Source organism: Aphelocoma coerulescens, chromosome 12, assembly GCF_041296385.1.
Source record: "Aphelocoma coerulescens isolate FSJ_1873_10779 chromosome 12, UR_Acoe_1.0, whole genome shotgun sequence".
Taxonomy (NCBI): domain Eukaryota; kingdom Metazoa; phylum Chordata; class Aves; order Passeriformes; family Corvidae; genus Aphelocoma; species Aphelocoma coerulescens.
In genome coordinates, this window is record NC_091026.1 from 1,205,168 (window position 1) to 1,232,324 (window position 27,157).

Sequence of the window (27,157 nt, forward strand, 5' to 3'; positions counted from 1 at the left end):
CTGATGGGAATGGTGGGGCAGATCAGGGGCTGCCTGGCCAGGTCCCACTGGTCAGTGACTGTGGGTGGTGGCACTGGTGCTGGCTCCCAAAACATGCAGCAGCTCTGTGGGGCAGGGAAGCAGCAGCCTCAGAGCTGCAGCATCGACGGCCAGTCAGAGAGTCCTGTACTCCCGAGGGACATTTATTTTTCATTTCTACTTCTGCAATATTTAAAGGAAATCATAGGTATGTCAGCTAAGGGGAAAATGGCACCCAGTGATCGCCAAGCCTGCTTCTGTCAGCTGAACAATTCATGCCTGACATGCCATCCATCACATTTTGCTCCAGGCACCTCAACCTAATCCAGCCCCCAACCAGACCTGTCTCAGCCAAGCAGTTCCCAGGAATCACAGACTGGAAATCACCCAAGCAGACTCTGAAATGCAGTACTTAGCTCTGCTGTTGAATGCTTTCATGGCAACAGACTTTCTTAAACCCTCTCATTGAAAATTTCAGAGTGCTCCACCCATCTTTCCTTTTTGAAAGAAAAAGAAAAGGCAATTTAATTTTAAAAATACATCTTTTTTAATGTGGCACCAGGAAACAGGTCATTGTGTGTCAGTCCTAACTCAGGCCCATGTATCATACACAGCCTTGGTGCATGGCTCAGTTCAGATTTTGAGGTAGGCTGGAACAAATAAAGGGAAGTCAAAGGAAAAGGAAAAAGCTGCCATCTCCATCCATGGACCTGGCACACCTTCTGTTTGAACAGTCACGAGGTGCTGCTTGTGTTGGGACTTAGAGTCTCAGCTCCCAGCCTGCTCTCCTCCTCCCATCTGCCTTAACCTTCTCCAGGAGATGGACTGGACAGCTCAAGATGTTTAAGGGCTACCTACACAGCACAGGAGAAATGCCACTGCCTAGGGACTAATCAGTATTCTCTGCAAGCATCCTCCAGCTGAGTCTCGTGAGAACATTTTGTGCCGCATCTTGAAAGAGGAGGTATTGCTCTTGATTTGATGAAAAATGAATTGGAAGTACGAGCTGTATGTGTGCTAATTTACAGCGACAAAGTTTGCATTCATTACAGTAATGAGCACTGCATAAAGCATATAATCAACATTCCCTGCAGATGTCAAGAGGAATCCAGAGGCAGGGAGGAAATACATATACATGCCACAGTTGATCATAAACATCATAAACTTCCAGCCCCAAGAAAACACAAAGCAAGAGACAGTCCTTTTTCTCCCTACTAGTCCTCAGGGGTATTTGGGTGTATCTCTCGAGTTCTTGAACTAATGAGCTTAGACAGGCTTTCAATCATGGGATAAATACTACAAGTGGTCTAAATATTTTTATTTAGAAAGTGAAAGCACAACTGTTTCACTTCCTTCCCAGAAGAAGACAAAAGCTACAAATGTGATTACTGAGTTGGTAACTGGAGATAACTAATTAAATCCTTCTATGCAGAGGAAGATGTTTCTTGAACATCACAACAGAAGTTAAAAGCAAGTAATTGAAGAAAAATGCCAGAGTTTAATAAATCATCATCTGAAATAAAGCTAAAATGCCAGAAAACCCCAACCACTGTCTGTGAAATCACAGCAAAGTGGGCAACAGTGAAATGGTACCTGTTCTGTGAAATGAAACACAAACCACCTCCTGAAGGGATGGAAGAAGGTTGGGGGTGGTTTGCTTGATTCCATGGCCACGTGCAGCAGTAAGAACAACACACCAGAGGATGTGCACCAACGTTACTGTGAGTGAGAGTTCTCCAGACACCTACACTGGGAGCAGCTCTTACCTTCTGGCAGCCTGGGGTTAGCGTGGATGGAGTTGGGGTCCCCGTCCTCCTCGGGATGGTAACGATACAGCGTCTGGGACTGCTTTGGGGAGGACTGGCTACGGTCTTCCTTGAGAGCAACAGGCGGAGAGGTTGTTGCACTGAACTTCACCTTGGGGAAATCGTTCCCCTCGAGGGTTTCATGGGATGATCTTGCCCAGCTCGGCTCTGTAAAGTTCACCTCTTTCAAGTCCTGATACATACTGTTCTCTGGCTCTTCCTTCCTGGCATGCTTTTTCGTTTTGGAGTGGGGGGCTCTTTCTTGCTCATGCCTCTCTTTGTTCCCTTTCGGTCTCCTCTCCAGCTCCTCCAGGCGCTGGGGTGTCTCGGTGGTGGCCGTGGTGTGCTGCGGAGGAGCCCTGGTGGTGGCTGCTGCCTCCTTGCGTGTCACCTGCTGGAGGGAGGCCGCCGTGGTGCGGGGCAGCCTCCTCCTCTCGCTGCGCTCCGTGGCACTGCGGACCTCGGAGGGGCCCCTGGGCAGCGCGGTGGTGCCGGGCGCCGCCGTGCCCTCGGTGTAGGCGTCAGCCAGGGCCAGCGCCGAGGGAGCCATGCTGGACGCGAGGTAGTCATAGTCCTCACCCTGCTCCTGGCTGAGGCTCTCGTGCTCCACGGACGAGTAACTCCTGTACTTTTTTGGAGACTCCACCTGGGTGTTGTCTCCTTCGGAGGCCTCCTGGTCGTAGCTGTAGGGATCGTCGTAGTGCCTCTCGGGCTCGCCGTCCTCGGCGTCCCCCGGGCTGGCCGTGTTCAAGGCGAACGTGTCACAGTCTGGCAGCTGGTAGCACATCAGCTCCCCGCCGGCGTTGGGGCAGTGGCAGACCTTGCAGGGGGGCATGTGGAAGGTGTGCCCCGCCACGTACTTGTGGCCCTCGTGCAGGCAGCCGATGCGGCCGCACTGGGGACACCCATCCGCCGGCACCACCGCGTCGATGCAGTTCGGGGGCAGCTCTGGGCACAGCATGAACTGGCAGCTGATCTTGCCCCCTCCCTTGGGGCACGAGCACTCCGTGCTGCCGAAGTCCACGAAGTAGGACTGTCCCTCGGGCACCTTGCCGTTGACGAAGCCCACGTTGACGCAGTCGTAGTACTGGTAGCCCTCGCAGGTGCAGCCGTGCTGCAGGCACGTGGCGCAGCACTCGCCGGGCTCCAGCACGTCCTCGATGCAGTTCTCCAGGGGCTGGCACTCGGCGCCCGTGCAGTCCCTCTGCGCCCGGCAGCTGCCCGAGCACAGCAGCACCAGGAGCAGGGCATTCCAAGGGCTCTGCTGCCAGCTCCGGGCCCTGGCCATCGTCCTCCCAAGGGAACACGGCTCCGGTCCAACCTCGCACGTTCAACCTTGGCTGCTTTCCTAGAAGGCTGGGGGTTCAGCTCCGAATCTGCAGTGGTTTCCTGAGTTACCTTTTCTCATAGATCCTAGAGTTATGAAAGAAAACTCTGTTACAAAGACTACACTCAGCACATATCCTGTTAAACATTAGAGGTCTTTAAAAGTTGGGACAACATCCAACATCTGGAAACCTAAGGACAAAAATTAATCATAATGTCTTCCAAGCATTATAGGCGCTAAGTTTGGAGTTGGATGCTTCTCCCACCCCTATTTTGAAAAAGAAAGGAAGAAAAAAATGGTTGTGACTGTTCTGTTTTGAATCTGTTGACAAAACATATATATTTCAATAAAAAGAAGGCCCTTCCTTATACTTCAATGCCTTTTTGTTAGTCTTTCCAGCTAAAAAGATTTTTTGGCAGATAATAAGTAAATACACAGTTCTTCCTCTGCAGATATGAGCTTAAGATAATTATTCTTTATGTTTTAATTACAAAGACTCAAATCTTAAGGAATTTTTATAGACAAAACTTAGCCTTGGGACGTGAGAATTTGTCTGTACACATGTTAACTCAAAATACTCATTTTTTCCTGCCTCCTTCCCCCACTGAGCAATCTTTTGCACTTCAGTCTTCAGCATTAGCAGTTATTTCTTTGCTCCAGCAGTGCTAAAATAGAACTTCTTTGTGTATTGCGGTTACTTTGCGGTTACACATCGCATTAACTATCCTGTAATACATATTGAGGGCTGGATCCTCCGCTCACAGAGGCTGGCACAGCTCCACAGCAGGACTGTGGTGCACAGAGGGATCAACTCCAGCTTCACTGAGGACATCTACAACAACTGAGGATGTGCCACCACTGGCAACCACTTCTTTTAGTTTTGGCAACCCCAGCAGTACTTTTTAGTGCATTACTACAGTATGAATACACAATATACATATATACATACGTGAATTGGCATAGTAACACTTTGTTAAAATGCCCTGAAGAAGAGGAAAAGGTTTTCTTTTTAATTGCCAAGCCCTTTGAGCGTGGAAAAGTTCAAGGGTTAATCAGCCGTTGTCCTTTCTATCAAAATTACCCTCAAAAAGTTACATAATTAACATGGAAAACCACTTACAACAGGAAAACAATTTGCCTATAGAATTTTACAGAACCAGCAATCTGATTATTTTCCCAGGACCCCACCCCTCATCAAAAAAACCAACGACCCTAAAACATTTATCTAGGGGGTAAAATACAGTCACATCACCCAGAACAATAAACCACACACGCAACAGGAATTGTGCCAGAAAACCCATTCAGAAAGATTACTTCTCCCATTCAGAGGGGGCTTCCACCACGTCTGCTCGGTCGCTCTGGCAAGCAGCCAGGCCGTGGGAAAAGCGTGCCTGTTCCGATAAGATACGGACAAACTGTGCTCAGAATTTCCACAGTTCTGCCCTGGAATCCCAATTCCTTCAGGACGTTGTGCAGAGATAGAATTCTTACAAACGTAGGCTTACCACTGCTAATTTGAGTGTATTAGCTGAGTGTGCTAAGGGAGAGTGTTTGAAGGAAAAATAAAATTGTCAGAAAATGCAATAGAGTGGCTTGGAAGAATCGTCACTTTTTCAGAACTGCTCTCAAAACCAGGCTATTTCTCATGAAAGAGAATTTTCAATATGTGGTGCTGAAATTAATCCTTCAGAACGCAGCCTGGGAATTAATAATTTATCCTGCTTTCAGCAGCTTTTCCAGGTAATCCAAATTTGTTATTGTTACATTACTTTAGCTGGGAGATAATGACGGGGAGGACAACTACAGATACCTTCTGTAAGGGTCTCACAGCAGGATTTTGCCACATCCCCTCCCATGGTACCTCCTGGCTTTACTGCTTCAGTGCATGTGTGTCCCCTGGGCAAACCCCACGGGGAGGCAGCTGAGCTCAGCTCTGCCCTGGCCCATCTTCCCTTTTCCACATCAGGCTTCCCAGAGAGCCCCAGCACCCCACGGGCCACCTGGGTGCCAGAGGCACAGGTCTGGCAGCCTCGGTGTGCACCAAGCAGAGCCCAGCATCACCTGTGGGACAGGTAAGGGATGAGCTCGTGTGTGTCACCCCTGAGCCCAGCCAGCCTGTGCTGCCCTGCTGGGGCACAGCTCCAGGGAAGGGGCCGAGGCAGCAGGACACCCCAGGAGCAGTGGCTGGCTGCCCTGCTCAGGCATTCAGGTTCCCCAAAACTCCACAGGCACAAGTTCCAACTCCCAACAAGAAACTCCACTGATCCCTATGCTGAAGCAGGAGGCAGAGAGTCAGTGATATCTTACACGTTCAAGGACAGCTGAGGGTTTATCACAGGACAGTCCCGCTCTTGTGAAAGGAGCTGCTCGGTGGCCCTCCCCTGTGCTGTCACCTCCTGGCCCCCTCACCCACACCCCTTTCCATCCAAGGGTTTGTTTGCTTGTCCAGGTCACCGCCAGTTCCTCCTCTGTTCCCATCCTTGCTCCCTTGCCTCTCGCCCACGGAGAGCCCAGAGAGCTCATGGCCAGCCCTGTCCCTGCCTCTCACACCTTCTGCTCCCTGCCCTGCTCAGTCCCCCCGTGCCTTTCTCTTCCCACCATTTCCACATTCCTCGACATCTGGGTTTTCAAGCTGAACTGACAAGGCTGAAATCCTTATAAACCCTTCCTCCATGAATGACACCACAACCTTCCCTTTCCTCAGGCTTACTTTCCTTCATCAGAGGCTCCTTGTTTCTGGTGTAATGACTCCAACAAAAGTATCTTTTTATTCCTTTAACCCACTGCGTTTCCCTGTGCTTTCTCCATCTGTTCCCCACACCCATCACTCTCCCGAACCCATAAACTCGCATATCAAAGAAACAGCCTCTGCTTTAGACACAGAGAAAACCATCTCTGAGTGAAGCACAGACACGGCTGCTGAGCCCCACTGAGCCCCCATCCCTGCAAGCTGAGAGTTGTGCTCCTGCCAGCCCCCGCAGCTGATGTGCCCCGCCTCTGGATCCGTGCCCTTCCCCAACACTGCAACGATGCTCTGGAGACAGCAGCTCATTACTTGGGAACGGCATCAAAAGCTGGAGCTGTAAATAAAGGTGTCTGACCCAAGAGAGTAAAAGAAATACACTATCTCTGTAGGACAGGGGAGTTCAATACCAGCAGATGTTATTGCAAGGATTTGTTTCCATTAGCTATTTTAATGCTTCCCTCAGTGTCCTTTTACACAACTGGGGCAATACACAAGGGCTGCACTAAAATGAGAATTGGTTCTTTGTACTCTCCCCAGTGCCCTTCACCCACCCTTACCAACGTCACTGACTTTTGCTGTTTGTTGGGTGACAAATTAAGCCCTGCATGCCTCAAATAGAAGTCTTTCAAAGGCTCTGTTGAAAGCTTTACAGAGCTCTACAGCAAGGCAACCATGTGCCACCCGTGCCAGCCCTCATGCACTGCTTCATGGCCCAGGAGAACTCCATTCATGTCCATTGTGGAATTTCCTAACCTGAATATCCCGCTCTCCTTTGGTTCAAGGGCCAACCCTGTTGGCTTTACTGGGTTTTACTGGGCCATTATTTAAGAAGTTGTTGCTATTCCTGTGCTCAAAACACCTCCTGAGCAAGCAGGAGTGCCCATGCAAGGGAGGGACGATGCTCTGGACTGGACTGAGTCCCTCAAACTCTACCCAAGCAAACATGTGAGGTAAACCAGCAGTGAACAGCAGATGGTCAGAGCACTGTCGTTCCTTGTGCCCTGATTCCTTATTTGAAAACTATTCCGAGGAAAGGCAAAGTAAAGACACCTTATGGAAAACCAGCTTTAAAAAGAGTCCCAATAAGAATGAGCTGCAGGCACACATTTTCATGGAAAAGGAAAGCAGATGAACCCAGTATCTGTGTGATGGGACATCCAAGGCTAACAGCAGCAGCCATCAAAATTATAACTAGTCCTGGCTGAAAAACATCATATTCCTGTCTCCTGGCAGAGGAATAAAACAAGATTTCAAGATGCTTATTTCAATTCAGTTTGGGGCCAAAAAGTTATAAATTCTGACATTTTTGCAAAACAATATACTCAAAGTGATTTACTTCAATCAAAGCCATAACATAAAACCAAAAGGAAGAATGTTGACTTGATTAAAATTGTTCAGTCGTATTACTCGAAAATGTTGATGAAACCAGTGTGTTCCCACAGAAGATCTACACATTTTAAATGTGCAACTTCTTTAAATTAAGAGGAGCGTTTTATTGGGAGATTCTTTTTCCAGATGGTTTCATTTCAGTGCTGAACCAGAAAGCTTATTCTAGGTAGGCAGAGGTGACAGGAGGCACTCTCCTTCAAAGGTTTCACACAACACAACCTCTCTGTGTGAGGGTTGCTCCAGAAACATGCAGAAGGTGTGCACATGTGGGAGAGATGCCACAGGAGCAACGGCATTCTGTCAAATGTTCACCGAACAAAAAGAGGCAGCCACTGACAAACAAAGAGCAGAAAAGAGAATAAATCCAGTGCCCTGCAGGAGAACCCACTGACTTCCACCCTTGAAGATGTACCTGTGATTTCACCAGGTGCAGATCCCTGTGAAGAGGTTTAGATGGAACAGTTCTTTTCTCTGTCCCACCTCTCAGTCCATTTTTGAGGATGACAATAACAGAAATGCTGGCTTGATCTGTATCTTCTACTTTGGAAGAGTGAGCAGGGCCAGATGCCAGCCTGGTGTAACTGGGAGCAGCCCCTGAGCTTGCCCATGAATCCACACCCAAGTTTCAGACACACAAAGAAACAAGCTGGGGGAAAGCCAGTGCAGGGCTGGCACTTGCCACCCGAGCACAGAGCAAGTTCATCAGCCCACAGAGCTGCCATGAACGATTCTCCTGGTTTCCCAGTGCCAGCCAGCTGAAACTGGCCCTCCAGGTTCAAGCTGTACACGACCTGGGACCGAACACAGCCCTGCTCTGTGCTGGTGAATCTTTTGGTGATGTTGAATCTCTTCTCAGAGTGGTGAAAGCCCCGCAGAGAGCAGGGCAGGAGGCAGAAGCACATGAGCACACGCATCCCGAAGAGCAGGGGGAATGCATCTCCCCAGTCCGTGCATTTTCACACCTCTCCCAGCCAGAGCTCTGGGCTGCTGCAGCTGCCAGCAGCTCCTCGCTGCCTGCGGTCACAGTTTAGACTGCGGGAGGAAGAAGGGAGGGGACGGAAGGAAATAACAATTTTAAAACAATCCCTTTTAAATGCAAGAGAAAATGGAAATTTGTGAGAGTATTTGAATCCGGTATGAAAACCAGGAAAAAACCCCTTAAGCCCAGCAACTCCTGCCTGGGCTGTGCCAGCCCGTGGATTAGATCTTCCTTTCACACCCTCTCAATCCGGAAACTTGTGATCTCACCAGGCGCTGGAAGGGCTTGCTGCTGGCAGGGCTTGCTGCTCTCCTCGCAGAGGGAACTGCAGTGCTGTTCGCCGGCAGGATGAATGGAAAGGGAGAAGCGTTTCCTCCGCTGCTCCTATGCCCCATTCAGTGCCCAGGGCCCGTCATCTCTGCCTGCTCATTAATGGACTCGGAGCTGAACCCTTCCCATTCGGGGCACCTGCGTTGGGCAGAAGGAGCAGAGGGGTAGGAGAAACCCCAAGCTAAATCCCAATCACACGAGCTGCTTTTTGTTATCGAAAGTAAAGCGCTCTGGAATTGTCAATGCTCTGGTTCTTGGCTAAACAAGCCCGTGTTCAGGGGTCATATCTTTTGCAGGCAGTTTTCCTCAGCTTTATTTTCAATAAGAAATCAGTTATCATTAACCCCCTTTTCATGGAAAAGCTTTTAAAAATGGACATTTGGGAGTCTGGAGGATTTTTACTTAATTCAACAGCGAACTCAAGAGCGGGACAAACAAGAATTGAGCAGGATGGGATCAAAACTCATGCAGTCTCCCGAGAGCCACTCCGATAAGAACTCCCTTCCCAGCAGAAGCGCCCCCGGGCAGAGATGCTCCAGAAGCTTTCCAGGACATTCCCCACGCTCAAATCCAAACAGGAACCTGACACGCTGCAGTAATGGAAAAGCATCACCCGAGGTATTTCAGCTCAAGTAGCCAAGCATTAACAGAAGTGACCAGGCAGCTCTGGGACTTATTCTTCAGAATATGCAGCGTTTGAAGGCGTTTTTGAAGTCCCGGAGAGTGAAGGCAGCCTTTTTCCAAGGGAATGACAGAGCCGGGGAGGGGAGAATCATGTCTTAGGTCTGGTGTGCCAGTGCTCCCCTTCACCCCAGCCCAGCCCAAAACAACAGGGCAGGTACTTGGATTCCAGAGGAGTGAAATTCTGTGTCATTGGGAGTCGCCGGTGCAGCAGATCCAAAGTGACTCAGTGGGAGCACAGCGGCTGGCGAGGAGCCGGAGAGGAAGGGCTCACATGGGACACGGAGAGCTCAGCACGGCGCTGTGCAGGGACCAGAGCAGCAGGGATGGCCCCAGAGCTCTGCCAAGGGGTCCCTGACAAACTGGCCAGGGCCGGGTTCCTCTCCCGACAATGCACAGGAGGCTCCTGGCAGCTGGGCCAGGGTCACAGCTCTGCTGGAGAAGGAGCCAAACTCTTACACTGCAGTGAAAATAAACGTGTTTGCTATTGATGCACTTTTTTTTTCCTCTTCTTTTTACATCACCAAGTTTCAGGTGACTATATATACTCCTCAAAAACACAATTAAATAATCCAGCTATTTCCACACCAGCCAAAGAAATCTGGGGAAAGATTAAAGCAAACTCAGCAACAGCCACTCAAAAATGTTTCCCAAGGCACAGCCAACAAAAACTTGTCAAAGCTCATAAGTTATGAACTAATTTGCACAGAGAGAGCTCTTTTGGCAGCAGGCAGGTCCCTGAGCTCCACAGCACCTTGAGCAGCCGGACACATGTGGAGAGCCTCAAGATGGGGCAGCACAGCTCCCAGGAGCCCTGCCCAGGAGCCAGCACCAGCCATGGGCTCTGGGCTCAGGTGAGCACTGTCAGTACTGGAGGCTGCTCTGATCAGTGAAAGAAAGAATTTTTTTCTCATTTTTTCAAGAGCTGTGCTCCTCTCTTCCCTCTCAGGAGGAACAAATCCCTAGTTTTCATGAGTTCCTCATTATTTAGATATTTACCATTTTCCACCAAAAGTAACTCAAGCACAGCACACCCCTGCACAATCTCATAACCGTGCCCCTCAAATATATCTTTTCAAGGTCCCGGATTAGATTTCTCTCTCTCTCTGCTTCCATTCTCTAATCTTCCTCCAGGATGCTCCAGCCCCCTGCCCCTTCCCACTGTTTCACAGAGCTCCCATTTGCAGGGCTGCTGCAGCCTCAGGGACAGTGGCATGCAAAACCTGAGATGGCATTCCCACTCCCTCTGTGATCCCCTCTCCCCATTTCTTCTTTCCTCCATGAAAGAACTCTGGTGCTACTTGGAACTCTCTGTAAGCAGCAGATTTAAGTTTTGGGTTTGTTTCTTTTTTGTAATCCAGTCTTCTATTATGCACTTTGAGCCCTGCTGCCCTGAGCAGTGACAGCAACACAGACCTTCTGTTGGGAAAGGTGTTGGTTGGAACACCTGGGCACTCCCTACCTATTTCAGGCAGCTCTTTCAGAGCAGTTCAAACTAAGAATTTCCCCACCCCCATCTAAAATATAAATTAGGCAAAAGAAAGCCTACTATTTCACTGACAGCTTAGCAAGTGGCCTTTCCTGCCCTGTGCGCTGCCATGTGGCAATTTGGAAATAATTAACAACAGTTTTCATACAGGGAAGGCTGAAGGGAGCTGCCAGGCAGTTTTCGACAGCGTACCTGTGAGGCAGCCCTGCTCCCAGCCAGAGGAGCAGTGCTTCCTTCCTCCATCGCCTGAGCTTCAGCCTCAGGACTGAAGAACTGGATTTGAGACTCCTGAGAAACTCAGAGGGGTTTGCTTCAGTCTGCCAACTAATTCCAAACGAGTGTCAAAACAAAATGTCAGTACAGTAAGTTTGTAGCAAATAATTTTTCAGTAACTGGGTCCTGACTTTGCGTCACTATCATGATTAATGGTGAAAGTCTCGCCGTTGGTGTGAAGAGAGGAACACGTACAGTAGTGAACATTTTATAGTATCCTGCTAACTTGGTTCCCAGTTTCTCCACGACAGCTCTGTCCACGTACCTCTTCTGCCCCACACCACACACAGCTGCTGCCTACAGTCAGCAGGAGGAGCTTGTGAATCTTGACACATGCCACTCAAAAGGCACAATGGTTTCTCACAATGTAGCAGTCCCACAAGGACCCAAGATCAAACTCTTCTGCTCCGTGACTCAACAGCATCCAGATCTGTCCCTCAAGAGAATAAATGTGCTCTCAGCAACCAAGTGTAGCAACAAACCAACTCCTTTAGCCAAGCTCTGCTCCACAGCTGAGAAAATACATCTTGTGGTGCCCCAGCTGCACAGGCACCTAGCGAGGCTGTGTGACAGCAGGTGAACTCTGCACAGCCACTCCCTGCCTGTGCTCTGCCCCAACATAAACAACAGGACACCCCTGTCTTGGTTTCACAGACAGACAGCATTCTCTGTGCTGTTCCTCAGGGGAAATGCTGGGGGGAAACTGGAGAAGGAAGACTCTTAACTTCCTGTAGATAAAATGCTGGCTCAAAGTTATCCATCACTTGGGATATCACTTCTTTCAGGTTTCAGAGGCATCACTGCTCTCATTTTCACCTCCATCTCTCACTTCAAGGGAATATTTGTCTCGAGTCACCGGGATTGCATTTTCTCGGTTACAGTACGTGTTCCCAGAATTTGTCATTTACAAAATTTTCAGCCCACCGTGCAGTCCTGAGCACATTATTACTGCTGGCATAATCCCAGTCCTGCTCTTGACTGTGACCCTGAGAGTTTGCTGTGCTCTAATCTGGGCAGAGTGAGAGGAAGGGACAAGAAGGAGCAGTGCAAGAAGAAACAACTGTCCTGACCACTCCTTCTGCCTCTAAGACCTACCTGAGGTAAGCCTGAACAAAAATCTTTTGAGTTTCACTGCAGGGCAGGCTGCACAGAACCTCTCCTGCCAGAGCCAGTCTGTGCCTGAACCTGCACAGAAGATCCATGGACACGTCCATGGTGTGGGATCATCTCCCAACAGGAAAAGGAACCAGGATCACGAGCAGTCATCTCCTTTGCTCTGCTGCTGCTCAGCCTCTCTTCCTCATTCCCAACCCTAGGGTTTTCTATAAGCCATGAAGGAGACAGGATTTAAAAACCAGCTCCAAAAAAGCAGGCTGGGTTAAGGATCCAGTCTTGCAACTTTGCACTGAAAAATGCCCAGTTAATTAATCTGGTTGAGCATCTGCCCATGTATCCTTGGTCTGAAGAAAAGGAACTCAGATTTCTTTCAGCACTCATGCACGTACCTTCTCTCCTCCATGGAGTGCAGACAAGAGCATATCTGGAGTATGGACTGGATGTACCACGAGGCATATTACCAATTATAAATTAATAAAATCCAGAAAAAGCAGCAGTGATCATTCCTTGGGAACAGTTTCCTCTCATATGATGACAAAAGAAAGCCTGTATCAGGGGTATTATATATACTAATTAAATTCTTTAGCTAAAGCAAAAAATTATTATTTTAATGGAGGAAAAACTAGAACACTTGGTTAAAATGTTCTCATAGAAATGTTAATTACCACAGGCATTAAACAAATGGAAATCAAAGCCTACCATTTGTTGAGCACTTTGAACAGTTTTAATGCAAAAAATGTGCTGGAAAGAAACCTTCAATTTTTCCTCATGAATGAAAGCAAATCCCTGTAAATGAAGCTGCATCTATCATGCTGCTAATCAGTCAGCAGCCACAGATGTAATCCATCAATCCAAAGTGTTCCTGCACAAACTTTCCATAAAAGATAATGGAATTAATTTGGTTTGCTGGATACCAAACTGAAAAGGAAAGGAGCCTGCTCTGCTGTTCCAGCTCAGAGCCCATCGTGCAGAAACAACGACAGTGCCAGGTGGAGCTAACACAAGTCCCACTTGCACCACCTCCCACCCTCCACCTCGGGTTTATCCTTCACAGACGCCCAAAGGCTGTAAAGAATTGCCCAGGAGTGCAGAGTTGCTGCCTGACTCCCAGGTTTGGAATCTGAACTGTGCTGTGCCTCACTGGGGGGGCACAAGTCCTCAGGGTGATGGCACAGGGCAGGGTCCCACGCCCCCAGCACACACACACACACTGCCTGCGACCTTCTCCACCCGCTGTACCTGCCCCTGATGCTGCCCTGCTGGCTCAGGGAGATGCTGAGCTCCTGCAGCCTGGGGATGTGCCAGAGGGGATCGGATGGAGAGCGCTGGGAGCCCTGTTCATCCTTCAGGAGATGCCAAGGCCAGGAATGCCACCCCACTCACTGCAGACTGGAATCCAGAGACGTGTTCCAGAGGAGGTATCACAGCACATGTCTGGTTCACTTCTTCAGTGGTAAGACCTGTTCTCTTACAGGCAGTAAATTTATTTAGAACCAAGCTGAAGTAGTTTTGAAGCTATTTAGAGGCCATTATAAAATGAAGTGAGTGGTTGCTACAAGCAAAATATCTAGTATTAATTCTTGCTGAAGATTTTCAACATAAACAGATAAAGAAACATGTAAATACACACATTTCTTGCAATCCCTGGCATCCTTTTGCTGTCTAAGGAAGGTGCACAACACTTCTGCCTGCAGTAGATCTGGAATCCTGGATCTTGACTTCCTTCCTTTGGCATGGACCAGATCCAAATTGTCCAAGGGGTAACCTTAATTTGCAGAATAATTTCCTGGAGACAGGAGAGCTGTTTTTTTCTGTTTCTGTGCAGAACCCCAAGCTGGCATACTCAGTGATAGTTTGCTGAGTGTCCAAATGCACTGAGACAGCTTCTGCCCTCAGATGCACACATGCAGTTCTTGTGTTCATAACAATTTGTGGTTCTGTACCATATTCACTCTACAAACCAGAACGAGATTAGAAAAGCAACTCTTGTTTATTTTGTAAATTATACATTACATTTTCTAATACCACAGAAAGTTACTGTGATCTGCTGGGTAAATGTGCAACCCATACTCTTGAATGTTTTAAGTTACTGATCATCACCAAATACAACTAAACCCATGACCACTTGCAACTACAGGTGGAACATTCAAAATAGAAATCCCAGCAATCCAGATGATACTGCATTAACAGAAAATGCTGATTGAGTAACTTTATATGTTACCTTATAGACATGCACATAATTTAAACAAGAATACTTCTTTTCCTTTAACATCATCTTGGTTTTGTTGAACACACTGACCAAACAGTAAATTCAATCTGATTTTCATCACAGCAAACAATACTCCACCTAAAGTGGTCTCTTCACTGGTATGGACAATTTGTTTGGTGTTGGCACATTAAAATACGTATTTATGTTTTGGTCAGTGATCTTCTGGAAGGGAAGGAAACTGCTTTATTTTCCAGCTGAGGAAATCCTGTAAGTGTAAAGGTAATTAATACAAGGGAAAATAAATAATTAGTACAACAGAAGAAGAATGAGGTTGCAGTCCCTCCTTCCACATTAGCTATGCACAGTCCAGCACATGACTGAGAAGGAAAATTAAGATGGAAAGTTACTAACATGAGAAAGGAAATAAAGTCTCCCAAGAGCACAGAACATTTGGTATTTAAAACAATACAAGTAAAAGAAAAGCCCCACCAAGGAAAGCAAAGGCAGTGCAATGGGAGGTATTTGCAGGCTCCCCTCCCTCCCCTGCCAGCGCTCCTGAGCCCTGCCCTGAGCCCGGCTGGGCAGCAAGGGGCACCTGCAGAGAGCCTTCCTGTGCCACAGCCCTGCCTCACCCCGCCGTGACTGAAACACTCTGGCAGCCCAGTCAGACGTGCACTCCCAGCTGACTGAGCTGCAGGCTGGGACAGACAAGGTTTTCCCTGGATTTCAGTAATACGAAGTACATCGAATTTGTAGGCTCCATTCTAAAAGCGAGTGGCTGACACCACGGCCTTGGGCATCCAAACAACAAAGAGCAGGAACAGAACAAAGAGGTCTGTGAGTTTAAATTCTCAGAAGATCACAGGTGCAGTTTAACATCCGTTTTCTAGAAGTCACCTCGCTGATGAGATTCTCTACAATCAGTGGAGGGGTGGGCAAGACTTCAGAGGGCCATTAATATCCCTTATAAACCGTTTGGGATTGATGGATTGTCCCTTTGCTGTGTGCTTTACCATAGAATTCCAGACTGGTTTGGGCTGGAAAGGACCTTAAAGATCAGCCAGAGCAACCCCCTGCCATGGGCAGGGACACCTTCCTCTATCCCAGGCTGCTCCAAGCCCCGTCCAGCCTGGCCTCTGACACTTCCAGGGATGGGAAGTCCACAACTATGCACCACACAGCGACTTTACATGATTAATTACCTTATTTTGGGGTAGATAAAGCTGAAGAGTCTGTGATTTTCCACTGTGCAAAGAACTCTATGGGCAATATGAACAAAATTTCAATTTTAAGAAGCACAAATAAACTGGTGCTTCCTTCACCAAATGTGGACCACAGTAGTGGCCAGGGAGGAGAAAGCAATCATTCCCTTGGAGAATGGGGAAGAATCCCATCAGAATCCTGAAAAAAAAATGGACTGGATGGATTCTATCAATCTAGCAGTTCCTGATCATCCATAAAAATGGAGAAGGAAAGTGGCGCAACTTCTCAAAACTCTGCTTCACTTACAAGACAAACTTCTGCGAAGGGTGCAGGATGTGCATCCTGATGGAGATGTTCCTCTCAGTAACGTGGGGGTGGCCACATTATACATGGGCAACGGTAAGGACTGTCAGGATCTGGGTTTTCATTGTTTCCATGCTCTTCTCAGAGAGCCAAAGCTCTATAAATAAATCAAGACAGGACTTCAATGTGTGGAGGCACGATGAAGCCATAGGCCATCTATCCAATTATAGATGTAATGCACTCTTGCTGTACACAGGCCACTGTCAGTACATGCTGACCACCTCACATACTGACCACTGCCTCCTGAGGCCTGATAAATGTGATTTCCTCTTTGGGATGTTTCATCAAATGTTCACCTTTAAAATAATATTAAGCAGTACCTTTCCACATTCCCTTCCAATCTGTACTGCCACCTCAGCCTAGAGGCACTGTTCTTCCTTCAGTAGAAGATTTTGAGTTGTTTGACTTTATCTTGTTTACTTTACACAAATGCTATTCCTTTCTTACAGATAGATATGATCTGTTGAAGACCTGGAACATTTTATCCCATAGCAAAACTCATTCAAAAGTACCATCTGTTCTTCCTGCAGGGGCACAGTAATGCCAGAAACTGTTTAACATTCCATAAATTAAGACCATATAATGGATAGCTCATTGTTAAAGTTAAGCAAGGAACTATTTGGAACCTGATGACAGACATTTTGCTGGGGTTTTGCCTTAAAAATAGTATCCAATGTATTATTTTTGGTTTGCTTTAAAAACTTCACATTTGACATTAAACAGCAGAGGTGGGTCACAATGAAACCTCAATGTCTGGCTTTATCCCCACCTCCAGCAGGATCCTTTGGAATAACTTCAGGGAGAGGGAGGCTCGGAGTGGGCCACTGGTTTGTAACAGACTCCCTGCAACACCAAATTCTGTTCTCCTTTCCCCCGGCGTGTGTCTGTTGTATCTGCAGGATACACTTCCTAAAAGAACAGAATTCAGTCTTCAAGTTTAAGAGCCATTAAAGCATGTCTTATTTTATAGATGTTACACTTTCCACACTCACCACAGCTCCACGCTCTGCCTTTCACTTACTGGAAAGAAACCCCAGCCAGAAATGAACTGCCATTTGCTGTTCCTTTCTACAGCCCAATGCTGAGACACTGAATCAATAAAAACGCTGGACGTAGAGCCCTGCTATGTGTTTGTATCATCTGAGTCAACGCTGAAACAGCCTTCACTTGCCATTCATAGAGAAAACCACAGAATAACGAGGAGGGGGAAAAGAGATCTACAGCAAAAATCCCAAAACACGCACAAAAGAAACCAGTAGTGCTTAATTGGAAAAAACCGGCACTGTGGAATCGTGCCCCAAGAGCGGGACACAGTGGCCCCGTGCCCGGCATCTCCCGGGCCGGCAGCGCTCCGGGACACGCAGCCCGGGCCCCGCGGGCTGTGCGAGCTGGGCTCCAGCACATCCACGCAACCCCCGCTCCTTGGAGCAGGAACCCACCCCGCACCATCCCTGGGACACAAACCAGCACACCGCCCCGCCACGCTGCCAGGGACAGCGGCAGCCAGCTCAGAACTCCGCTATTCCGGCCCAGAAAGTCGTCATTTCAGACCCTGTCCCTAAGCGAATACAATTACTACCATCTCCTTGGGAAGCTCTCACACTGCTATAATAAAACCCGCAGAAGCAAAGCACTTCTAGCCCAGCCATTCCTAATCCCAGAGACAATGCCTATATTTTTCCATCACATCAGATCCTGGATGGTGGGGGAAGGGCAGGAGTGTGAGGAGACGGGGAAATGCAACTTGAGAAGGGGTAAGTGTGTCAAAATCTAAATTACTGGGAGATATTTTGCAGCACAGTCCTCCTTTATGCCTGTGCAGCTCGGTTCATATGGCTCACATTCAGCCTGTCACAGTGAATCATTGCTACTCCTTGACTTACATTAACAAAAACAAACCTAACTTTCGCTCCAGCCTGTGAGGTAAAACTTTGAATTCCCAGTCAAAAGGCCAGAAGCGGCATTAAAAATAATTGTTTTTGTAAGAAGCTCACTTTGAGGAGGAAACAGAAAAAAAGCCCGTGAAGATCTGACTAATAGCACAAACACATGTGTTGCTTATGGAGCATTTTGCAAAAAAGCAAAAAGCTTTGTCCACGAGCAGCAAAGACCCAGCTTTAGCAGCCTTAACTAACAAAGCAAACCCGCCCTCTCTACTTAAGTCTTTACACTGCATCAAACTGGAGATATTTAACAACAGCTTTAGAGCCCAAAGAACAGTTAAAAAGTAAATCTGGAAAACAAAGTACAAAAATCAAAGTGAAACCCAGCCAGATAAAATCTTTGCAACTAGCAGAACACAAGGCACGAAGCAAAGCCAGCACTCAAACAAAGTTATTTTACGCTTCTCCCAGCAAATTTGCAACAAATGTCCAGTTAGGAAAGATTTCTGCTGACCTGTGTACGAGCAGCAATGCAGATGTGGCGAGTTCTCCTGTCACCTTTTGTTCCCAGCCATGTCAGCTGTGCTCTGCTCCAAGTGCTGCTCACACTCCCAAATCCCCTTTCCCAGCTCTATCTGAGGAACTGCCCAGATTTTGTAGTGTAATCTGAGCAGGGAAGTACCATGTGCCTATGATATGGTTAATTCACTTTTTACCCCCTGCAATGCTTAAGGAAGCTGCTTCACATTTCAAAGCTGAGCCTAGGGCTGCCTGACCCAGGTACAGCCAGGGCAGCGCTGGGGCTGCCTCCTCCACCCCAATGGGGCCCTAAAATAGCTCATTTCCCCCTACCAGACCCCAGGGGGGATTCAGGGGGCTGCTGAGGCCCTTCTCTCCCTTCCCCTGGGTGCCTGGTGCAGAAGGGACCGCAGCCCCAACACAGAGGGGCCAGCTCTCCCTGCTGAGGGCCACCACCATCCCCATGGCCAAAGCCAAGGTTCTTCACCGAGACAGCTCTGGTGAGGCCCCTCAAGACCCAGCAAAGCCCTGAGCATCTGGTCTGGGATCTTTGGTGATGAAGTTGGGCTGGAAGAGTCCCATCTGTTCCTCTCCAGTGTTGCCATCAGCTAAGCTATTAACAAATCAAGCCTCTAAACTTTGTCAATTAACTCTTCTGTTAATATTCTTCTGTTGTTATTAATCTAGTTCTGGTTTGAATTTGCAGTTGTCATCACGCTTGACAAGAACACTACACTTGAGAGAAGAAGGAAATGCCTCTTCTCCCTAAATTCTGCACAGGGAAGAGTTAAACCTGTTGTGAAGCTGCCAAAGACGAATGCACCAGAGAAGGTGCAGAGGAGAAAGAGGGAGGATAGTCCTGAAATCCTGTCACTCCTGCTCGTCCAGCCCCACATGCAGGTCCTGAATGCTGTGCACAAACCCAGGTGGTAACAACCAGCACCAGCCTGGTACAGACGTTTCCTGAATGTTTGGTCTTGGAAAGGGTAAAGTGCACACTGACAATGGTTGTGCTATTCCCCAACTTTTGTGAAAGCAAATTCCATGTAATCCCAATGTCAACATTGTCAATGACCCTATCACTGCTAAATGGAGTCAGGGAGGCTGAGGGAGCCCCATTTGGCAAGGAGATGGGAGGTCTCTGTTACTTTCTCCCACAGCCCTGGGCAGATGAGGGGAGCAGATAGAGCTGCTTTTAATCAACCAAGAGAGGGCCCCTAAAAGAGATTAAAGGGAAGAAACAGTCAGGGATCTTGGAGAAGGAAAGAAGAAGACAAAAAGATGGTAGAAAACAGAAAACCTTTGGGGGAACTTCAACTCTTGGCCGGAAGGCAGCAAAGCAATTTCATGTAAGGAACCTGCTTTTTAAATTGTTGCCCTGGTATTTAACACCTACAAATACCTTGTGTGGGATTTCTAACAACTGCGTTCTGCATCTTTGAGCTTTCCTGTCTTCAAACTCTTGACCTTTATTCTAAAGCAAAGGTGAGAGGTCTGTCTTCCCTGTTGCATAATTTACTAAACCCAGTTATGTTTGAAATTAGCATGTGGGTAAGGTAAAACCTGGAATAATGTAATGGACTATTGCAGAGAGAAATATATATCCTTCAAGGATAAATTCAACATCTCAGCTCAGAAATTTGATCTTGATTGGTTATAATGACAATTGCTTACAAAAAAAAGGAACAAAAAGGAAGTGAGGTGACCTCAAAGGTTAGGAATCATAGAATGGTTTGAGTTGGAAGAGACCTTAAAGCTCATTAAATCCCACCCCTGCCATGGGCAGGGACACCTTCCACCATCCCAGGCTGCTCCAAGCCCCAGAGTCCAGCCTGGCCTTGGGCACTGCCAGGGATCCAGGGGCAGCCCCAGCTGCTCTGGGCACCCTGTGCCAGGGTCTCGCTGTAAGGAATCCACAACTTGCACCTCTGCCAGCCCCAGCACCACCTCCACTGCACTCCAGCAGCACTCCGTGGTCCTCACCTCATCACTTTGGTAGTCCAGGTGCCCCATCCCTGACTCGTGTGGGTGACCCCGATTTCTGTGCCCCCCAAGCCCTCCAGGTGAGGCCAGGCAGGGGCTGCACAGCCAGGGCAGGACACAGCTCCCTGCAGGGAGCCAGCTCTCCGCTGCTTAATTTCATTAGCCTGTAGAACAGGCTATAATTTGCTGAAATGATGATTAATCAAATCTTATTTTTCTCTAAGGCAGCTAATGGACAGCCAGTTAAGTGTCTCAGCAATTCTGAAATAACAAAGGAATACTCATGGAGTGACAAGCACCAGCTATTTAACAGCACAGCCTGGCAGTGGCAGCCAGCCTGCCTGGAAGGGCAGGAGGTGGTGACCACCAAGTCCTTTCACCCACATCATCCCAAAGCCCTCTCTTTTTCCTTCCCACTTCAGATCACCACCATCACCCCATCCTCCTCCCTGCTTGCTCCCAGGCCTTTGTGCCCACTGGTGCGGAGGGCCAGGGAGCCCTCATGGGACCAGGGAATGGGGTGCCCAGGGGCCAGGGAATGGGGTGCCCAGGGGATGGGGTGCCCAGGGGATGGGGGGCCCAGGGGCCAGGGGATGGGGGGCCCAGGGGATGGGGAGCCCAGGGGATGGGGGGCCCAGGGGATGGGGAGCCCAGGGGATGGGGTGCCCAGGGGATGGGGGGCCCAGGGGATGGGGAGCCCAGGGGATGGGGTGCCCAGGGGATGGGGGGCCCAGGGGATGGGGAGCCCAGGGGATGGGGTGCCCAGGGGATGGGGGGCCCAGGGGCCAGGGGATGGGGTGCCCAGGGGATGGGGTGCCCAGGGGATGGGGGGCCCAGGGGCCAGGGGATGGGGTGCCCAGGGGATGGGGTGCCCAAGGGCCCCCCCAGCACCCCCCCACCGAGCTGCAGGAGCTGGGCACCCAGGGCCTGCCAGTTCCATCGGGCAGCCACCGCCTGTCTCGTGGCTCTGTTCACATCCTTTCCAGACTCCAAACAAATCCATGACTGCTTTGTTTTGATCATATAAATCAGGGTAAGATTAAGAGGCATAAACACAACTTAGCGCAGTACCCAAAAAGCAAGGAATGACATTTTTTACAAGAATCCATAATCTTGTTTTTTGAAGTATTTCTTCAGTGGGAATTGTGTTGGAACAAAGAATGCAAAACCTAGTAGCTTCCAAGAGGGGGTCATGTGAAATTACTCTATTTCAAGATTTTTCCAAATCACTAACATTTTGATTCTGAATGTATTTGTAAGAATATGCCAAAAAACATCAAACCAGTCAATTTTTTTCTTGCAGTTTGTAGCTGTCTCCTTTTTTTCCAGGTCTTAAAAAATGTTTTTGTAGAGAACTTATGTCATTTCTGTAGAAACTTCTGCAATCCAAAATGACATTGCATTTTTTTTCAAGTAAAAAGCAAGCCTCCCAATAAAGAACAAAGAACATCCTTTGTTTCAGACGAAGAATTTCAGGAGAAACCACAAAATGTTCAAGCAAAACATTAAACATTTGATTTTCCACCCATTTTGCCAACAGTCTAAGTTTTCCCATACTTCTAATATCAGTGTCAATAAGGAGGGGAGGGGACAGGAGGCAGGTCAGATGGATGACTACAACTTAAAAGCTGTTAATAAAATAAAGATGAAAACAGGATATTTTGCAGAAAGCATTTTTCTTCTTTGACTTAGCTTTTCTTTTTAATGAGGAAACAAGACCTGCCTAATTTACCCACCAGGAAAAAACAGCATTGAGGAAAAACTAGAAGTTGTTATTTGTGTTATTACAGCAACCCCAGGCTCTGCTCCTGGGGACACCCAGCTCTGCAGCCACCCTCATCACCAACCCGAGTGTCGTGTCCTTTGTCCAGGCCCAAACATTCCTGGTGGCAGATGTTATTTAGGCTCTTTAAATGAGTTTTCGAAAAGCAGGCTAAAAACCAAATGGAAACATTTCATTTTGAACCCAGTGGAGATTATTTGAAACACACAGACGCTTGCCTGACACGCTTCACTGCCCGTTTTCACAGAATGGTTTGGGTTGGAAGGGACCTAAACATCATCTAGATCCAGCACAATTATGGAGTTCCAATTCCCAGTTAGTGGGAGTTTTCCCAGTGCAAAGACACCCCCCAACTGTGGCAGCACGTGGGACTTCAGCTGCATGCTAGAGTGCCACAATGCCCAGCACTGCACAAACACACAACCAGTGCTGTTTATATGCTCAGAGACAAGCGACCCCAAACTACAGAAATGTCACCAAGAATTAAATACATGAGCTGTCTGCTCTAGACATATGCTTCATCTTCATGGCAAACATCATAAAGTGCTGATTTCCTTTTTTAATCGTTGAAGAAAGAGAGATTTTAGTAAGTTTAAGTATACCCCAGTGAGTTTCCTTCTTGATTACCAGCATCTTACTTCAGTCTATTTAAATGCGGGAGTAGAAGTGATGCACTCAAGTTAACCTGTTTGCCCAGACTGGAGAGACATTATTAAATGTTCTTGTTCTTTTACACATCCTAAATATTCAGACACTTGCAGCACCCCAGGGTATAGTGTGCTATGTCAACACCTCGAGAAGAATGCAAACATCTTAATAAAAGTGAGGAGAGATTGCTTATCGTGCACTCTTGTGTTAACATCTGCATTTTACAAAAGCTCTGAATTATTACACACACTTTCCACAGGACATATCCTCCTGGATATGCAGGCAGCCCTGCCAGGAACCAAGCAGCATGTCAGAAAGCAGACTGCATTTTTGGTTTTGCTCTCAAGGCAAATGTATGTTCCCCTGAGCAGAGCCATTTACTCCACTTACCAGCCCAGAACTGAGGGGTAAAGCCCTCAAATCAATCTGCTCTGTATCTCATGATATCCTTTCCAAATGGCCAACCATATTTTATACATTAATCATACCCAAGATCATACTTCAGGATCATCAGGCTGGATGTTGTATTGACTGTATGACAGAGCTCCATGCAGGAGGCAGATTAGATTAGGAGAACGTGACGTGCTACCAAATGTAAGTGTTCTGGTTCTGAAAACTGAATAAGTAAAAATTAGCCTCCACAGGCCTGGCACAGCAGCTCAATCCAAGAAGTTCTCTTCACTAATGACCCCTGTGGGCTGTGACAGCCCTGGTGCCAGTCCCTGCCCTGGGCTGTGCTGCTGAGGTGCCCCCAGCAGCCTGTGGTGTGGCACACCAGCCCAGCTCCTTCAGGTCCCCCCGATTCACTTCAGGAAAGAAAGAGACAAACCCAAAAGCCAGCAGGATTATCTTCAATAGTCTAATTAGTGTTTTGAGATAATCCACTTGGTTTTGTCTAAAGCAAATAAGGAAGTGCTCGTGGGAACTGTGCAGGGGCAGTGACCAGCACAGCCCAGAGCAGGGGAGGGCTGGCAGTGGTCAGTGGGGTCAGATATCTGCACAAGCTGCCCACCCTTGACCCCGGGCTCAGGGGCTTTCAGGAGGTGCATGCCAGGTCCAGTAACTCTGCCCAGTAGAGCTGCTACCACCTTCTCTGCCAACTCCATTTAGAGTCAGCAACACACTTAGCAAAACAAAACTAGATTAAAAATAAAACAAAATTGGGCTTTGCTATCAAAACTAAAATCTGGCAGCCTGTTCCCATGCAAAATCCTTCACAAGTGATACATTTGTGGAGGACAGCTGGAATAAATCCATGACATTTAATGACATACTAAAAGCAAACCTTGAACAAACAACTTTAAATCATTTGAAATACTACTGTGAATAGATGAAACCTTGCAGCGCTCACATGTTACAATAATTAATAGTTTATAAACAGCGGAGTTTAATTATTTTTTAAAAAATCATTTTCAGAAGCATTTTTTTTCCCCATTCCAGACATATATTTAAAGTAGCACTCTCCTGTGAAAAAGTTTCACTCCAGAGTTTTAAATGTATTCTCTCATTCTGATCTGATTCATGACACCAGCAAAAGAGCTTTTCCAGCTTTCACCCTAATGTTTTTTATACGTAACCTCTCCTCCAAAGCCCAGAGCACAGCACAGCAAAGCAACAGTCCTAGAAGCTGTTTCTGTGAAACACTTCAAATGTGATTGTCACAGAAACTCAGACAACAAATTGCCTTGTAATTTAAACAGGAATTTAGATCCCACAGGCATCCCCTAAACCTCTGTCCATGCATATCCAGTATCATCCTCAATGGTTCACAAATGCTCAGGCAGAAGAACAGGTCTGTCCTCCATGGGTAAAAGAGCTGTTCAATAGGAACCTCACAGATGCCCTGAAGGATTCCAGCTGGCCCCACCAGCGACCTGTGGAATTTGCCAGAAGGAACAGCGATGAGCTGGGGGACAGGTACCAACCTGAGATGATTTAGGACAGCACAAACAGAGTGTAAGGGGCACATCTTAAGCTGCTCCTGGCCAAATGGCCCAGCTCTCATTAAGTGAAGCCTGGGGGACACACAGACGGTGTCTCCTGGCCGTGGCTACGGCAGGAGTTGGCTAAGGACCAGCAGCTGGCTGGTAGTCCCCTACCACACGTCTGGCAGCAGGGACAGAGGGAACATTCACTGTGCTAGTGCAGACTCAGCTAATTTAAGTCAAAAACAAAGCTGGTTTGAGCTAACCTGGCCGGATTTGCAGTGAGGTGGATTAAGAACACCCATAAGACCCCTTCTGCCATCTCTGGTGGGGATATAATCTTTGCTGGCTGTATTTTCTATTTCCAAAATGTCATGTATGCCTGCCCCAGGAATTGTTTTCTCTCTCTCCCTCCACCACCAGTCTAGACAAAACTGCATTAAGATCCTTTCTTAACTTACGTGTACAGGTGTAAGGGGTTAGCAGTTACTAAAAGGTTTTGTGGACACAGGAAAAAATGAGCTCCTTGTCTCCAAGGTATTCTCAGCGAATAGAGTCAGGAGCAAAAACTAGAACTAAACTAAAAGAAATTTCATGCCAAGGATCACAAGAAAAAAAAAAAATGAAGAAAAAAAAGCAATTCCTACCAAAATAGGCAGAAAGTCTGTGAGGAGTGGAAGGGCACTTCCCCAGCCTTCATGGCACACAAAGGAGCGTGTGGCGTACTCGCTGGTGGCTGTTCCTTTGGGGTGCCCCGAGCCCAGCCCGGCCCAGCCGCTGCCCGTGCAGCGGAGCCACAACGCGCTTCCCACGCTCCCTCCAGCTCCGCATTCCTGGCACCGGGCAGGCACTCCCTGCCTGCCTCCATTCATAAAAAGGAGACCACGCTGAGGAAAGCCACAGGCTCCGCTGCACGCAGCCAGGAATGGCAGCGACATCCCCGCTCCAGCAGTGGCTTCCCCGGCCGGCCCGACACGGGGAGCCGCGAGGTCACATCTGGATGGGGGAGTCAGTGCATCAGTGACAGGGCTTAAACTCCTCCCTGCCTCTGGATCCAAGCCACAGAGCTCATCAGCAAACAGGACAGACAGGAATGTACGTCTGCCTTAATGCAAACCAAGAGGTGTAATTAACACCGCTTAATTTCCATGAATAATACGTTAGGTTTGTAACACACAATAATGAAAATGTAACTCGAAGGGTCTGGTCTCGGTCTGGTCATGTTGAGCAGCAGGAGGAGTGGCCAGGCCACAAGTGAGCTGCATTTCTTCATACCTAAGTGGGACATGTTTGCTTCGACAGTTTGATTTCCAACAAAAAGAGCACAATAACATAAGCAGGCGAAAACAAAGCACTTTTTGGAAAGTCCCTTTCCAAGTCTCTTTTGTTTAACTCCTGATCTATATGAACATGGAATTGGAAAGGACTTCTTGGGATATTAAATTCAGGACCCTGTTATTAAAGGCAACATGTCACTTCCAGCAGAAAGAAAGGTTAATGTTACGCCAATTAGCTGGAAGGAAATCCAAATTTCAAATGCAAGAGAATGGGGGGAAAAGCTAAACAAAAGTGAATGCATGAGCCCATATCACGAGATCAGAGCCTTATTCTAAACACATGGACTGGTGGCACATCGAAGAGGAGATAAGAGGCACAATAATTAAGAGTCAAGGTTCTTTCTGTCACTAGGGATCTGCATACAACTAAGAAAAACACCTCAGCACGCTCAGCCCTAGGACAGAGGAGGAAGGGGAGCTCCCAGGGCACTGTGAGGCCACCTGAGATCACAGTGGCCCCAAGGTCAAAGGCTCAGGGAAGAGGCAGCCAGGTCCCAGCCAGCAGCACTCTGGTTTCTTCTGTTGAACAGCCAGAAGGCAGCCGTAGGAACGCATGTGCCCACTGCAAGTCTTTCAGCAACCACCAAAAATCTCTGGAGAATGTAAGAGACACCTTCTGGTTTTGCCAGAAGCAGTTACATCCCACCTTGTACCCGCAAACTGCGGGAAGAAACTCCCAGGCATGGAAACATTTCCAAAGAACAGTTTGAAAGAGAAGACCAACCCTGTAAACACTTGTCATCATCTCCCTCCCTGGATTAAGGAGAGAAGCAGCAGAGAGAGGCATGGTTGGTTTGGTTCACATGGGATGCAAAATCTGAGGGCACAGGGATGGTGGGGAGGGACAGCCAAGGTCACTCCCACACCCAATAGTCTCCACACAGCCTGTGAGAACTCAGTCATCAGACACTACAGCAACGAGAGCAACAGCAGCCCTTAGAGGTTCCAGTACACACAAAAAAAGGCACAAAATCGTGGAATGAAAGCAGCCTGGAGAAGGGCTGTAACTGCTCTGCTCCTGCAGATCCAGAGGAAGGGACATCCGCAGTGCTGGAGGGGCTCTGGCAGCATGGAAACCCCAGCAGTGTCCCCTCCTGTCACTGAGGAACTGTCCAGCAGAAGAGTTTGCAGACAGCACAGCACCGGGCCTC

The 27,157-nt window shown here is 48.0% G+C and overlaps 1 protein-coding gene across 5 annotated transcripts in view; it reads right to left on the reverse strand.

Annotated features, from left to right (window-relative positions):
• The window catches only part of FBLN2 (fibulin 2), a 95,141-nt gene that overhangs the window by 65,427 nt on the left and 2,557 nt on the right, over window positions 1-27,157 (reverse strand). For 2 of the 5 annotated variants that reach the window (XM_069027882.1, XM_069027884.1), the window contains exon 2: window positions 1,785-3,236. In XM_069027882.1, the coding sequence (XP_068883983.1) occupies window positions 1,785-3,111 (1,327 nt within the window). In that variant the 5' untranslated portion in view covers window positions 3,112-3,236. Of the gene's footprint in view, window positions 1-1,784; window positions 3,237-13,392; window positions 13,505-18,325; window positions 18,473-27,157 lie in introns of those variants that run through there. The other 3 variants (XM_069027881.1, XM_069027885.1, XM_069027883.1) reach the window with 3 other exon arrangements.